Source organism: Lissotriton vulgaris, chromosome 2_1, assembly GCF_964263255.1.
Source record: "Lissotriton vulgaris chromosome 2_1, aLisVul1.2, whole genome shotgun sequence".
NCBI lineage: Eukaryota > Metazoa > Chordata > Amphibia > Caudata > Salamandridae > Lissotriton > Lissotriton vulgaris.
In genome coordinates, this window is record NC_141687.1 from 150,798,998 (window position 1) to 150,813,030 (window position 14,033).

The 14,033-nt window shown below is 46.7% G+C and overlaps 1 protein-coding gene across 5 annotated transcripts in view; it reads right to left on the minus strand.

The window, feature by feature from the left end:
* The window catches only part of CLIP2 (CAP-Gly domain containing linker protein 2), a 385,636-nt gene that overhangs the window by 32,331 nt on the left and 339,272 nt on the right, over nucleotides 1–14,033 (minus strand). For all 5 annotated transcript variants that reach the window (XR_015308346.1, XM_086954601.1, XM_086954599.1 and 2 more), the window contains one exon: nucleotides 4,962–5,121. Coding sequence is in view for 4 of the 5 variants with exons in the window: in XM_086954601.1 (XP_086810727.1) it covers nucleotides 4,962–5,121 (160 nt within the window). In the remaining variant the exon portion in view is untranslated. The remainder of the gene's footprint in view (nucleotides 1–4,961; nucleotides 5,122–14,033) is intronic.

A 14,033-nucleotide genomic window follows, 5' to 3' on the forward strand; every position in this document is an offset into this window, starting at 1 on the left:
AAACCCAACGGCGCAAAAAATGAATCTGAAGATACCGACCACGTGGGGAAGCTTCTAGGAAAGGGCGTAAAGCACAAAAGAATGAACATCTTCTGGTACTGAGATACGTCCAACACTTTCACAGCTATTATGCGGTAGGTGCTAGATTTCTATAAGAATGGGCTCAATGTCAAATGCAATGTTTTTTGGGGAACATTCAAGCATTTTCATCAGCCTACAGAAATCCTTAAGTCTACCACTTTTTTTTGTTACCTCAAATGACCAATGGCCAGAGGTACGATACATAAAGAAACAAAATATGAAGATTGTTGTGGTATTTGTGACGTCAGCCGTGAAATAAAAAAAATGGACTGGTCCACCTACTGCTTGTTTCCCAAGTCAGATAAATTCGACAAAATCAGTTTCTCCAGCCACCATGAGACTGAGTACTTTAGGCATATCAATATATCTAAGAGACAGTCCAAATTCTGTAATACAGTGGGTAGGATGTGACCATTTAATATTTGAAAGATATCCACAGCTGCATTGTATTCCTTATGCATCATTCATTTTGAACATTTGAGATAGAAACGGACCTTGTTGTTAGAACTGTAGACCATGTAGAAGGTAAGGGATTATGTAGCCAAAGCCAACTAATGCATTGTTATGTGACATTATCATGGTCATGTTATGTTTTGTTATGTTATGTTGATTTGTATAGCGAAATAATCACCCAACAAGGTATACAGGAGCTTGGGCAGATGAGTAGGGCTATAATCCCCAAGGTGCTTCTGTCTAGGTCTTGAGTTTCTTGCAGAACTAAAAAAGTGAGGAGGAGGCTCTGATATGTTGAGGGAGGTTGTGTCATGTCTTGGATGCTTAGACCTGACAGCCTTGGGAGGGTCTTTTCCCCCAACCTTTTTCACCTGCCTCCCCCCATTTTTTGTACCCATTTTTGATGGCTCTAGGACTCTGCGCACTTTAGCGCTGCTAATCAATGCTAAAGTGCTTGTGCTTTCTTCCCTAAATCATGGTAACATTGGATTGTACCCAATTGGCATATTTAATTAACTTATAGGTCCCTAGTAACGTGCACTACAGGTACACGGGCCTGTAAATTAAATGCTAAGAGTGGGCCCGCAGCATCAGGCTTGCCATGGCAGGCCCTGCGCGTGCAGTTCACTGTCACTGTGATTCGGCATATGAAACTACTTACCAAGCACTGAACCCCCCTTTTATTACATATAAGTCACTCCTAAGGACGGCCCTTATCAACTCAGAGGGAAGGGTGCTATCAAAGCAAGGGGAAGGCATGTGCTTGTATGTTTTATATGACCTGGTAGTGAAAACAGCCTAGTTGTTTTTTCATTATAGTGAGGCCTCCTCCCCTCAGACTAGCATTGGGAATTCCATTAAGAGCTTCTAAGGGGTGAGTCCTCATCCCAGGGGAGTTGCTTTATCATGTATTGTATGGGTGGAATAGTAGTGATAAGTGCAGTTTGCTGGTTGGATATAACACTACTAGTGTATAAATGCCACTTTCAATCAGCGGGCATTTTTCTGCTCTTTACTTTGCTCTATGTGATCTCCAGTCTGTCTCCAATACCCATCTGGACGGTGGTGACAGATCTAATTTGTGCATTCCTCCCCAACAATCATAAACCCAGGAAGGCCAGGGGTGGCAGAACAACCCTCTGCATAAATCAGCATTCTGATGGCCGGCCTTGACAGACAGGAGGAAAGGGAGCTCACACCAGGATATCAAGGAGTAATGAACTGACCCCTCCCGAATGGCAGGTGATCCCCATAAATAACCTGGCAGACAGGACTGGCTTGAAAGGGGTGCTCGTGCACTTCAAAACCACTCCCTGAAGTTTTCTCCTAGATCAAGGGCACATCTGGCTCTCCTCTTGATCTCATGCCGCACAAGATCTGGAAGGCCTTTCAGGGCGAGCTGTTTCCCCCGCTCCACTCAATCTGTTGCCAATCGTTAGCTACTGCATCTGTACCAGACTGCTGGAAATTGGCTATTGTAACACCTTTGCTAAAAAAGGCTACTTTGGACCCCCTCTGCCCAGCCAATTATAGGCCTATTTCGCTGCTACCATTCGCGATAAAGATCTTAGAGAAGTGGGTTACGAGAGCCTTGGCCAACTTCCTGGAATCCAACTCCAGTCTGGATGTAGCTCAATTTGGCTTCAGACCGGGCCACGGTACTGAGACCGCTCTGGTTACCGTGTTGAATGATCTGCGAACGCGTGTCGACAGGGACAAGTCAGCATTTTTAGTACTGCTTGACATGTCGGCCGCGTTCGACACGGTGAACCATGAGGTCTTTCTGGGCCGTCTCGGTAATGCGGGAATAACGGGCTCAGCACTAGCCTGGTTATCATCATATCTGGATAACAGACAACAGGCAGTAACATTACCACCGTTCCGCTCTGCCATACGCCAGGTGAACCAGGGTGTCCCCCAGGGTTCGGCGATAAGTCCGATTCTTTTTAATCTGTACCTCCGCCCCCTGATACAACTTATAAGATCTTTCGGTATTCAAGTCATCAACTATGCCGATGATACCCAATTGATTTTTTCTTTTGAGGGTTCAGAGGCAGTGTCGAGGGACACCTTCCATCAGTGTATGTCGGCCACAGCAGAGTGGTTGCACGCCAATTCACTCCAATTCAATGGCGCAAAGACGGAGATATTGCACTGCTCTTCTGACCGACTCCCTCGCCCATTGCCGGAAGACTTTTGGCCTAGCTCCATTCCAGGCTCGGTGGAGGCAGCAGACTCGGCCCGCAATCTGGGAGTCATGTTCGAGTCGAACCTGCAATTGGACGTCTCGGTGAACAGGACTGTTGGGACATGTATGGGCCTGCTCCGTGCTCTACGGAAGATACTGCCGCTTCTCCCGCGGGAAGCCAGAGTAGAAGTAGTGCGTAGTACCATCCTCAGTAGGTTAGACTACTGCAACGCACTACTTCTAGGAGCCCCAAAGGTTTTGATCCATAAATTACAGAGGGTTCAAAACATGGCGGCTAAACTAGCCCTATCCCTGCCTCGCTCGGCTTCTTCTGCCGGAGCCCTGGCAATCTTACATTGGTTACCGGTCCAGCAGAGGATCTCCTATAAGGCTTTGTGCCTGGTTTTTGGAGCACTGCATGGTCAAGGACCAATACCATTGCAAAATCTCTTTTCGTGGTATCAGGCTGCCAGACCTCTGAGATCCGCCTCAGCGTTCTTAGTGAAAATCCCAAGAATAAACAGAGTGAGAATGGGCGGCCGCACCTTCAGTTTTACGGCCGCCACAATGTGGAACACTCTACCTCTAACACTGAGGAGCAGTCAAAATTTGATTCTATTTAAAAAGGACCTTAAAACCTTTCTCTTCCCTAGAGCAGAATAAATTGTAGAACTGATGGTGGAACTGATCTCAGCGCCAGGATACCCGCTGGGTGACAGCTGCGCTTAATAAGCATTAAAATACATACATACATACATTTGGATGTAAATACTGGGTCTCTGACCTCCCAAATCAGATACTTCTGGATTTCGAACTGAATCTCTGTCAGTGGACTGGGGTGCTGCTCAACGGACGCAACTGGACTGCTTTTCTGGAAGAACTGCCTGCTACTCCCTGACTCGGCTGGAAGGAGACCTGGACTCTGCCTTCCCTCCAAAGTGATCTCCAAAGACTTCCTGCAGTTCTGCTGGTGTTGCTGGACTCTGCCTTCTGTCCTACCATTGCCTAAGGCCCCCTTCCAAGTTCTGGGTCTCAGAAGTGGGCTCTGAAGCTGAGTTACTGCCAAATCCGACGTGAAGCAATGCAAAGCCTCACCGCACAGCTGACAGCTCTTGTTAACCGACGCCGAACGGCGCAAAGCCTTGCCACACAGACTCTCAGCTCTGACGCCGGACGGCGTAAAACCTTGCTGCGCAGACTGCGCCCCAAGATCCAAGGTGATGGTTTCCGCGGGTCCAAGTGCATCCCTGTAGCCGACCCGCAGTCCGTCACAGTCTGCCTGAACTTTGGATTTGCACCAGCCCCTCGCGACCTGAAGTAACCTTTTTAGTGTTACCTGCTTCTGAGCGCTTCGTGGCATTTATTTCTACAACATTCAATATTTCGATTCTATCTGATGGGTTTTGATTGCTTTGGTCTTGCTTTACTCAGATAAATATTCTCTATTTTTCTAAACTGTTTTGGAGTCTTTTTGTGGTGTATTTACTGTGTCGTTGTATGGGGTATTGCACAAATACTTTACACATTGCCTTCTAATTTAAGCCTGCCTGCTCTGTGCCAAGCTACCAGAGGGTGAGCACAGGATAATTTAGGATTGTGTTGTGACTTACCCTAACTAGGATTGTGGTCTGTACTTTGACATGGTCCTTACCTCTGCCAACTGGATACCCAATTTCTAACAGGTACGATGTAGAAGAATGAGAAACCTACTGTTTTGCTTTTGCAGGGAGTGGTGCAAGCGAGAGTGAGAGTAGGTGTCTGGTGGGTTGGTAAAAGTGTATGAGGCTGTTCAGGTATTTTGGTCCTGTGTCGTGTACTCATGCAATCACAAAATGTCATTGACATTGGTTAAAGGTTAAATTAACTGATTTAAAAAATTCTTTTTGAATACACACATGCTCATTTACACACACAAACTCCAAAAGCATGGTAGGTACCTGATTGCTGTCATCACAGCCTTATTTCTCTCTTTTCTAAAAATGTATCATTTGCTAAGTCAAGCTAGCTAATGTTCTCCTTAGTGTTCCCTAATGTACTGTATCCATCAAAATAAAACATAATGTTAGTTACTAGACTGCCTAGATCACTATCCCAAGTTATTTTCACCATACAAATTGTCCAAAACATTCCACTTATCAGCAGTGTGGCACTTATACAAAGGTTCTATAACCTTAGAACAGGCTGTGGTTGTTCTGTGCAAGATTGTATTGGGCACTTACCAAAAATATTGGGCACTTACCAACACAATCAGTTTGTCTCGCAGCACCTTGATATCTTCTTTTAACTTCTGCTCTTTTGTCCGCCACTCTGCTTTATACACCTCTCGACTCAGGTCCCGCTCAGGGCCTGGAGAGTGCCGATTGGCCTCCAGAAGCAATGAGCGAAGCTCGTTCAGGCTCCTGTCAAGGGGAGAATGGATAAAAAGAAATAGCTATACAATTAAGATGCCAATAACGTGGCTCTAAATTAACTCCTTCACACACTTCTTCTACAAGAAACCAAATGACACAAACAACAACATGCTGCCTGTCCCAAAACATTAACAAGCATTTACAAGGCAATTGTTCTTGCAATTGAGAGATTTTGAGCTATTGGCATTGTAAATGGCAATGCCTTTTATAACATTAAAAGCATTGTCATTTACAATACCAATAGGTCAAAGTTTGGCAAAAGTGAGACCCATTGTATAGTGGAGCGCGGTGTCTGTGAAGCGGACGGCGTGCTCACCAATAAAGTTTACAAAAAAAGAAGAAACAAAGCGTGGTGTCCCTGAAGAGGTCCCCGCGCTGACCATTAAAGTTTGAAAAAAAAGAAAAATGAAACAGAGCGCGGGGACCCTGAAGCGGGCGCTGCGCTCAACATTAAAGTAAAAAAATAATAATAATGAAACGGAGCGAGGTGTCCCTGAAGCGGATGCCGCACTCAGCATTCAAGATGATTAAATAAATAAATAAAAGCTGAAAAAAAGTGCGGTGTCCCTGAAACAGGGGCCGCGTTCATCTTAAAAGTGATAATAATAAAATAAATGCATTGCCATTGTACTGTGAGTGCTGTGGGGGTGGGGGGCAGCCGCTTTTAAAGTTAGAGCGGCATTGCGCTCCGTACGAAAAGTGTCCGCCATTGTCCTGTGTTGGCGCGCTGCAAATACAAGAAGCAGCCGCCATTGTCCCTATTAGTCAATAAATAAAATAGTGCTCACCGACTTGTAACACTGACCTTGTAACAAGTCAAGTAAAAGGTCCAGTCGTTATGGGAGGTAACAGATGAAGACAAGGGGGTACCAAGGAGTGACCTTCGAGCCTATTTATAATCAGAAGCTAACATTTATGAAGGACAATGACACAATCCAATGACAAATATGGGCGGAGAGTGAGTGGGCTTCAAGTGCATACTCTAATACAGCATGCCTCATAGAGCAGCGTATGCGCACTGCCTCTAGGCTTGACCTAAAAATGTTCTACATTGGCTATTTCTTGTCAGTTTAAGGCCAATGCTATGGAACTCATTGAAAGAAGAGCACATTCCTGTTGTATTTATCTCGAAGTTTACTGTAGTACAAATCTTTCTTCAAAAGGGTATAGAGGTGTATTCGGGGACGAACCAGATATTCATAGTATATATGCAGAAGCATAGTTATATACATTTTATCACCATTGTTCAGTGTGAGGAGGGACCATCAATTATGAGACGCGAATCCTCAAGTCGGTCTTGATACCCCTCCCAAAAAATGATAAGAAATAAAATATAACACACTGCACATCTACATATATACCTTACATCATGCTAATTATCATTTGATTAGAAAGAGTATTTAACTAAAGCCACAAAGCAAGGGGTTAAATGTGTGCAGTAAGTTGAATTCACATTGAAGAGGCCTTCTGACTATTAAGAGAGCTATTTCCATGTGTAAAGTAATTGTAACATTCACTCTTGGATGTTGTAGGTAGTGTTTTTCCCCATGCCAGTTTCTATCTACAGTAGTTATACATTGGAATTTGACATTTGCACTGTAATAGTAAATATGTAAATGTGAGTTTCTTAGTACAATTGCTCTAAATAACACATGTAATTGGGCCACGTTTATTTCACTGCCATGGCATAGTTACAAATTGTCATCCCTAAAACACATGAATAACACTTGAAAGTAAAAGTGGCAGCTTTTTGTTATATATGCTGGTTGTTTAAGATAAACGGCACGGTGGACCAGGCATGCAACCTCAAATACTTAACATTTGAATTATGCCTTGCTGCTGAATTAAACACAGTTTGCAGGAGTGTCAGAGACTGCTTTTCAGAGGCAATGTCGGAATCATTACACTTGGGTGGGTAATACTGATGGAGTGATAACAGAAGTTACAGGCGCCACTGGGATTATAAATCTCATGGGTCGTACATAATGGACCTTTTAGTTTTGTTTTAGTTTTGATAGGAGTTTTAACTTAAATAGAAAATTTTACTATACAAAAAACATACACTGTGAACCAAACCAAAAACTGTTGTCTTCAAAAAGGAGTTTCAATAACATTGAGGGACAAAATTGCCGCCCTTGATAAAGTGGCTGAAAGAACAAAGCCCATGAAGTTAGAAATCACAAATACATGATAACAGTTCCCTGCTTTATCTGAATAGACCATGCTCTGCTAGTTTAATGTAAAATATCTTTAATTCTCTTATAAACACTAAATATGCTCTTTCTTAAATCTAAAGAAAGATTGATCCAGGGGTTAGCTCCGTTGACTCACAACGATCTGCACCCAAATGTGCACTTTTGAAAGCATAGTTCATGTGACATCTCCACATCGCTGATCTGTGTATATAATTTTTGCAAATATCTTTAAGAAACTATGGACGATTGTGCCGTACAGCTCTAAGAATCTGAGTTTCCACGCTGAAATTCGTTGTTTTGTTTCAGGGTAGCCAGCACAACCTCTGCAAACTGGGTGTTTAAAAGATACAGGAAACCATCAAGGACACTGAGCTATGGATTTGGACTTCAGAGGAAACAGTGCAATTCAGCCTTCCCCGAGTGCGATACCTTGGAAATTAAATATCTGATGCCAAGACACCTTTCTTCTGAAAGAGTTATGTAAGTTGCTCCGCCCTATAACTGTCTCCCAGGTGTTATCTTATTGGGAATGGCTTGGTACCTTAGACAGTGTTTTTTTTCGGTCTTGCGTGCGTTGCAGCGCAAAGCGCTGCTCCTCCTCTGCGAGAGATTTTGTAGGAGAGGACTTTCAGGAAAGGGCTTTAAGCCCCGCCCCTCATTTCCATTGTCCAGCATCACCGTTTATGGTAAACGGTGGCCTGCCATTGGAAGGAATATGCTACTTACCAGTATGCATCTGTTCTTGGCATGTAGGGCTGCTAACATTCATATCTGTGCATAGATCGCCTAGTGTTGGGTCCGGGTGATTGCACCTTGTTGTCCTGGAAGAGTCTTCGAAGTATCACGAGATAGGTGACTCCTCCCCTGGACTACAGTGCGCATGGACATCCTCAGATTGTTTTTCGCCATTGTGGCAGAGATGGAGATAGTAAAGTAAGAGATGGCCATGCAAAAGATAATGCTGCAGCTGCTACAGGCACCGGGGAGGAGGGCGGGTGATATGAATGTCAGCAGCCCTACATGCCAAGAACAGATGCATACTGGTAAGTAGCATATTCCGTTCGAGGCATGTGGGCTGCTGAATTCATATCTGTGCATAGACTGAATAGCAGTATCTCCTCTAGCGGTGGTTACCTGTGCCAGCTGCAGCAGTTTGAAAAAGAGTTTTGAGGACAGCATGGCCTACAGTAGCTTGCTGCTTTGCTTGCACGTCTACACAGTAGTGTTTTGTGAAGGTGTGTATGGTAGTCCATATGGCTGCTCTACATATGTCTTCAAGAGGAATATTTCCTAGGAAAGCCATGGATGCCCCCATTTTTTGCGTAGAGTGTGCTCTCGGGGGGACAGTTAAAGTGCGTTTAGCCTTTTGATAGCAAATTTGAATGCATTTAACGATCCATATGGCTATTCCTGACTTTGATATTGGATTTCCTTTATGTTGTGGTGAAAAAGCAACAAATAATTGTTTTGTTTTCCTAAATGATTTCGTTCTGTCCAGATAATAAAGCAGAGCTCTCTTTACATCCAGTGTGTGTAGGGCTCTTTCAGCTACTGACTGTGGATTTTGGAAGAACACTGGCAGTTCTATTGATTGATTAATATGGAAGTTGGATATGACCTTTGGCATAAACTTAGGGTTATTGCATGAAGGGTTCCTGAATGGTTAGTGCTTGTAACTCGCTAACTCGCCTGAGTGAGGTAATGGCAATTAAGAATGCCACCTTCCACGTTAAGAATTGCAGTTCGCATGAGTGTAGAGGTTCGAAAGGAGGTCCCATAAGGCTGCTAAGTACTATGTTTAGATTCCAGACTGGGGAAGGTGGGTGTCTTGGAGGGATCACTCTTTGAAGACCCTCCATAAAAGCTTTTATTGCTGGTACTCTAAACAGTGAAAGGTGTTGCCTGTTTTGAAGGTATGCTGCTATAGCCGCTGGGTGTAGTCTTATGGAAGAGTACGCTAGGTTGCATATTGGAAGATGCAGCAGGTAACATATAATGTTCTGTATGGAAGCGTCTAAAGGGTTGATTTGGTTATTGTTGCAGTAAATAACACATCTCTTTCATTTAGCTGCATAGCATGCTCTCGTAGTAGGTCACCTTGCCTCTTTAATGATGTTCATACAGTCTGGAGGCAAGTTAAGGTATCCAAATTCTATGACTTCAGGAGCTAGATCGCTAGGTTCATCTGATTGGGATCTGGGTGTCTGATTTCTCCATGGTTCTGAGTTAGAAGATGGGGTGCGAGGCGCAGCCTTTGATGAGGAACTACTGAAAGTTCCAGGAACGTTGTGTACCATGGCTGTCTCGCCCATGTTGGAGCAACTAGGATCAGTGTGAGTGACTGTTGCCACAGTCGCCCCTTGGAAAGGTTTTGTGGGTTCCACCACTGCAAAGAGTTGTGAGCGCGACTGTCTACCAACACTAGGTCTTTAAGTTGTCCTTGAGCCTGGTTCCACTGGCGTGCTAGGCATTCTTGCAATGGACGCATTTGAAGACTGGCATGGGGGACAATGAATATGCAGGAGGCCATCATGCCTATGAGCTGCATGAAGACTCGAGCTGGAAGAGAGTGTTGTGGCAGAAATTTGCGAATGAGCATCTGCATGCTGGCTATCCTCGCTGAGTTTGGGTATGCCTTTGCCACTGAGGTATCTATAGTCGCTCCCAGATATTGTTGTATGTGGGACGCTTGTAGATGCGATTTTGGGTAGTTTATGGAAAACCCTAGGCTGTGTAGCAGCTGGAGTGTTTGAGAAGTCTTTTGCACACTGTTGGTACAATTTTTCTTGTATGAGCCAATCGTCTAGGTATGGGAACACATGGATGTGTTGCCTCCTGAGATGTGCAGCTATTGTGGCTAAGCATTTTGTAAACACTCTTGGAGAAGTGGTCACCCCAAAGAGGAGAACCTTGAATTAGTAGTGCTGACCTTCTATTGTAAACCTGAGATATTTCCTGTGAGCCGGATGGATGGGTATGTGAAAATACGCGTTCTTGAGGTCCAATGTTGCCAGAAAGTCTCCTTGCTGTAGCAACAGGAGCACTTGCTGTAGTGTGATCATATGGAAGTACTCCAACAGTATGTATTGATTTAGGGGTCTGAGGTCCAATATTGGTCCTTATTGGGAATAAGGAAGTATAGGGAGTATACCCCTGTCCCTTGGTGTTGGAAAGGGACTGGCTCTATGGCCCCCTTTTCCAGCACGCATTTCACCTCTTGTTGTAGCAGGGTGATGGGTTCTTTGGACATAAGACGGTGTCTGGGTGGTATGTTTGGTGGGGTAGAAGTGAGTTCTAGGCAATAACCATACTAGATAATTTGTCTCACCCACCTGTCCGTGGTAATTACGTTCCAGACAGGTAGGAATTGTTGGAGTCTGCCTCCGTCCGGTGTTAGGTGGTCTGGAGGTAGCGTGATGAAGTCACTGTTTTGTGGCAGTGGAGGCTCTGGTGTTATTGCCTCCACTTCCTCTTCCCTTGTTATTGTTGCCCCTATAACCTCCTCTGTTGGGAGTTTTTGTTAAAGGAACCTTGGGTGTTGCCTTTGTATGAAGATGAGGTCTGTGAAGTATTGCCTCGTTTAGCTGCTCTGTATGAGGAGCGTTGAAAGGAACCTCTGTGTTGCTGAAACTGCAATGCACCCATTGATTTTGCAGTTTCTGTGTCTTTTTTTATTTTATCTAAAATGGTGTCGACTGCGGGGCCAAAAAGGAAGTCTTGATTGACTGGCTGGTTAAGAATGGTTGACTGCTCCTCGTTTTTAAAGCCCGAAATACGCAGCCATGCATGTCGTCGTAGTAAAACGCTAGTGTTAATAGACCTGGCTGCGGTGTCGGCTGCGTCAAGCGCACATTTGATGGAGGCGTTTGTAATAAATTTTCCCTCCTGTATGAGGTCATTAGCTTGGGCTTTAAAAGGCTCAGGCAGGTGTTGCATTAAGCTTTCAAGCTGGTCATAGTGCGCCCTGTCGTAACGAGCTAGCAGAGCTTGTGTATTCGCAATTTTCCATGAATTGAAGGCCTGTGATGCTACCCTTTTACCTGAAGCCTCTAGTATTTTTGACTCTTTATCAGGAGGAGGAGTCTCCCCTGTTGTCTGTGAGTTGCGCCTTTTGCGTGCCATAGCCACTACCAGTGAGTCTAATGGTAACTGACCTCTGATGTAAGTAGGGTCTGTAGGGGCTGCTCTATACTTCTTCTCAATCCTGGGATTGATTACGCGTGCCCTGGCTGTATCTTTAAATATATCAGGCGTGTGTTTTACCACTCCTTTTAGCATAGGAAGTGTTCTGACGCTTTTCTCTGAAGTGGGGAAGGTGTCAAATAAGAAGTCTTCTTCTACAGGGTCATTGTGCATATCTACGTTGTGGTACTGCGCTGCCCTGTCTATTAGTTGGTTGAAAACAATGGTGTCGTCAGTAGGTGATGGCTTAGTTGGGAATGAGGAGACTTCAGGGATGGGATGGGTGTCATATGGGTCAGTTGGCTCCCCCCATGGTTCATCTTGAGGGTTAGGATCCTCTGGATAATCATAATCATGCTGTGGATCCTCCCCTGTGTTTCCCTCATTGTCCCCATAGTGAGAAGGAGAGTAAGGAGCAAAAGGTGTAGTAGTCATAGTGGGATAGAAAGGAATGAAGGGTCTAGAGGGAGTAGTCCCAAAGTCCTTCTTCTTTAGTGGAATGAGGGAATGAGAGTCTGTGTCCAGTGGCCTCTTCTCCCTGTGCAGGATTGTGACTTTACCAGTCTCAGGATTAATATATATTTTTGCCTGGTCATTTGGTGGATCTGGATGGAAGAGTTCTTCCTCCACTGTCCCTGGTTGGGTCTTTGACTTTTTTGGCTTTGGGTCGATAACACCTTCTGTTTCGACGACTTTTGGTGCCTTATTGCTCTTCTTCGGCTCGGGCCCTTTCTTTGGGTCGACGAGTGATTTTGGGTCGACCGGGTCTTTCGATTCAATCAATCAATCAGTGACACTTATAAAGCGCGCTACATACCCGTGGGGTCTCAAGGCGCTGGGGGGGGGGGAGCCGCTACTGCTCGAACAGCCAGGTCTTCAGCTTCTTCCTGAAGGAGAGGTGGTCTTGGGTCAGGCGTAGGTCGGTCGGGAGGGAGTTCCAGGTCTTGGCGGCCAGGTGGGAGAAGGACCTTCCTCCTGTAGTCGCTCTTCGGATGCGGGGGACGGCGGCGAGGGCGTGGTTGGCTGATCGGAGGTGGCGGTTGGGAGCGTAGAAGTTGACTCGGCTGTTGAGGTAGCTCGGGCCTTGGTCGTGTAGGGCTTTGTGTGCGTGGGTGAGGAGGCGGAAGGTGATTCTTTTGTTGACGGGGAGCCAGTGAAGGTCTCGCAGATGTCCGGAGATGTGGCTGGTTCGTGGGATGTCGAGGATGAGTCTGGCTGAGGCGTTCTGGATCCGCTGGAGTCTCTTCTGGAGCTTGGCGGTGGTCCCGGCGTAGAGGGCGTTGCCGTAGTCCAGTCGGCTGGTGACGAGGGCCTGGGTGACGGTCTTCCTGGTCTCGGTGGGGATCCACCAGAAGATCTTCCGTAGCATGCGTAGGATGTTGAAGCATGCCGAGGAGACGTTGTTGACTTGCCTGGTCATGGAGAGGGAGGAGTCCAGGATGAAGCCCAGGTTGCGTGCATGGTCTGTCGGTTTGGGTGCGGTGCCCAGGGCGGGAGGCCACCAGGAGTCGTCCCAGGCGGAGGGAGAGGAGCCCAGGATGAGGACCTCCGTCTTGTCCGAGTTCAGTTTCAGGCGGCTGGTCGTCATCCACTCGGCTACCTCTTTCATCCCTTCGTGCAGGTTGGCTCTGGCGGCGGCGGGGTCGTTGGTCAGGGAGAGGATCAGCTGGGTGTCGTCGGCGTAGGAGATTATGCTGAGGTTGTGTTTGCGTACGATGGCCGCGAGGGGGCTCATGTAGACGTTGAAGAGGGTGGGGCTCAGAGATGATCCTTGGGGGACGCCGCAGATGACTTCGGTGGCCTCTGACTTGTACGGTGGTAGGCGGACTCTCTGTGTTCTCCCGTCGAGGAAGGAGGTGATCCACTCCAGCGCCTTGTCCTGGATTCCGACGTTGCTGAGGCGCCGTACTAGGGTGCGGTGGCAGACCGTGTCGAATGCCGCGGAGAGGTCTAGGAGGATGAGGGCCGCTGTTTCTCCATTGTCCATCAGGGCTCGGATGTCGTCGGTGGCGGCGATGAGGGCGGTCTCGGTGCTGTGGTTGGCTCGGAAGCCGGACTGTGAGGGGTCGAGGGATCCGTTCGTCTCGAGGAAAGCGGCCATCTGCTTGTTGACGGTCTTCTCGATGACTTTGGCTGGAAACGGGAGGAGCGAGATGGGGCGGTAATTCTTGAGGTCGGTGGGGTCCGCTGTTGGTTTCTTGAGTAGGGCGCTGAGTTCGGCGTGTTTCCAGCTCTCGGGGAAGATGGTGGTGTCGAGGGATGTGTTGATGATGTCTCGCAGGTGGGGTGCGATGACAGCGTCGGCTTTGTTGAAGACGTGGTGAGGGCAGGGGTCGGTCGGTGATCCGGAGTGGATGGAGTTCATCGTGCGGATGGTGTCTTCGGTGCTGATCGGGGTCCAGGCGTGGAGGGTGGTGGTGGGGGGTGGTTGTTCGGTCATGGTGTGCGTTGGTTGGTTGTTGAAGCTGTTGTGTATGTCCGCGATCTTGTTGTGGAAGTATGAAGCCAGGGAGTTGCAGAGGT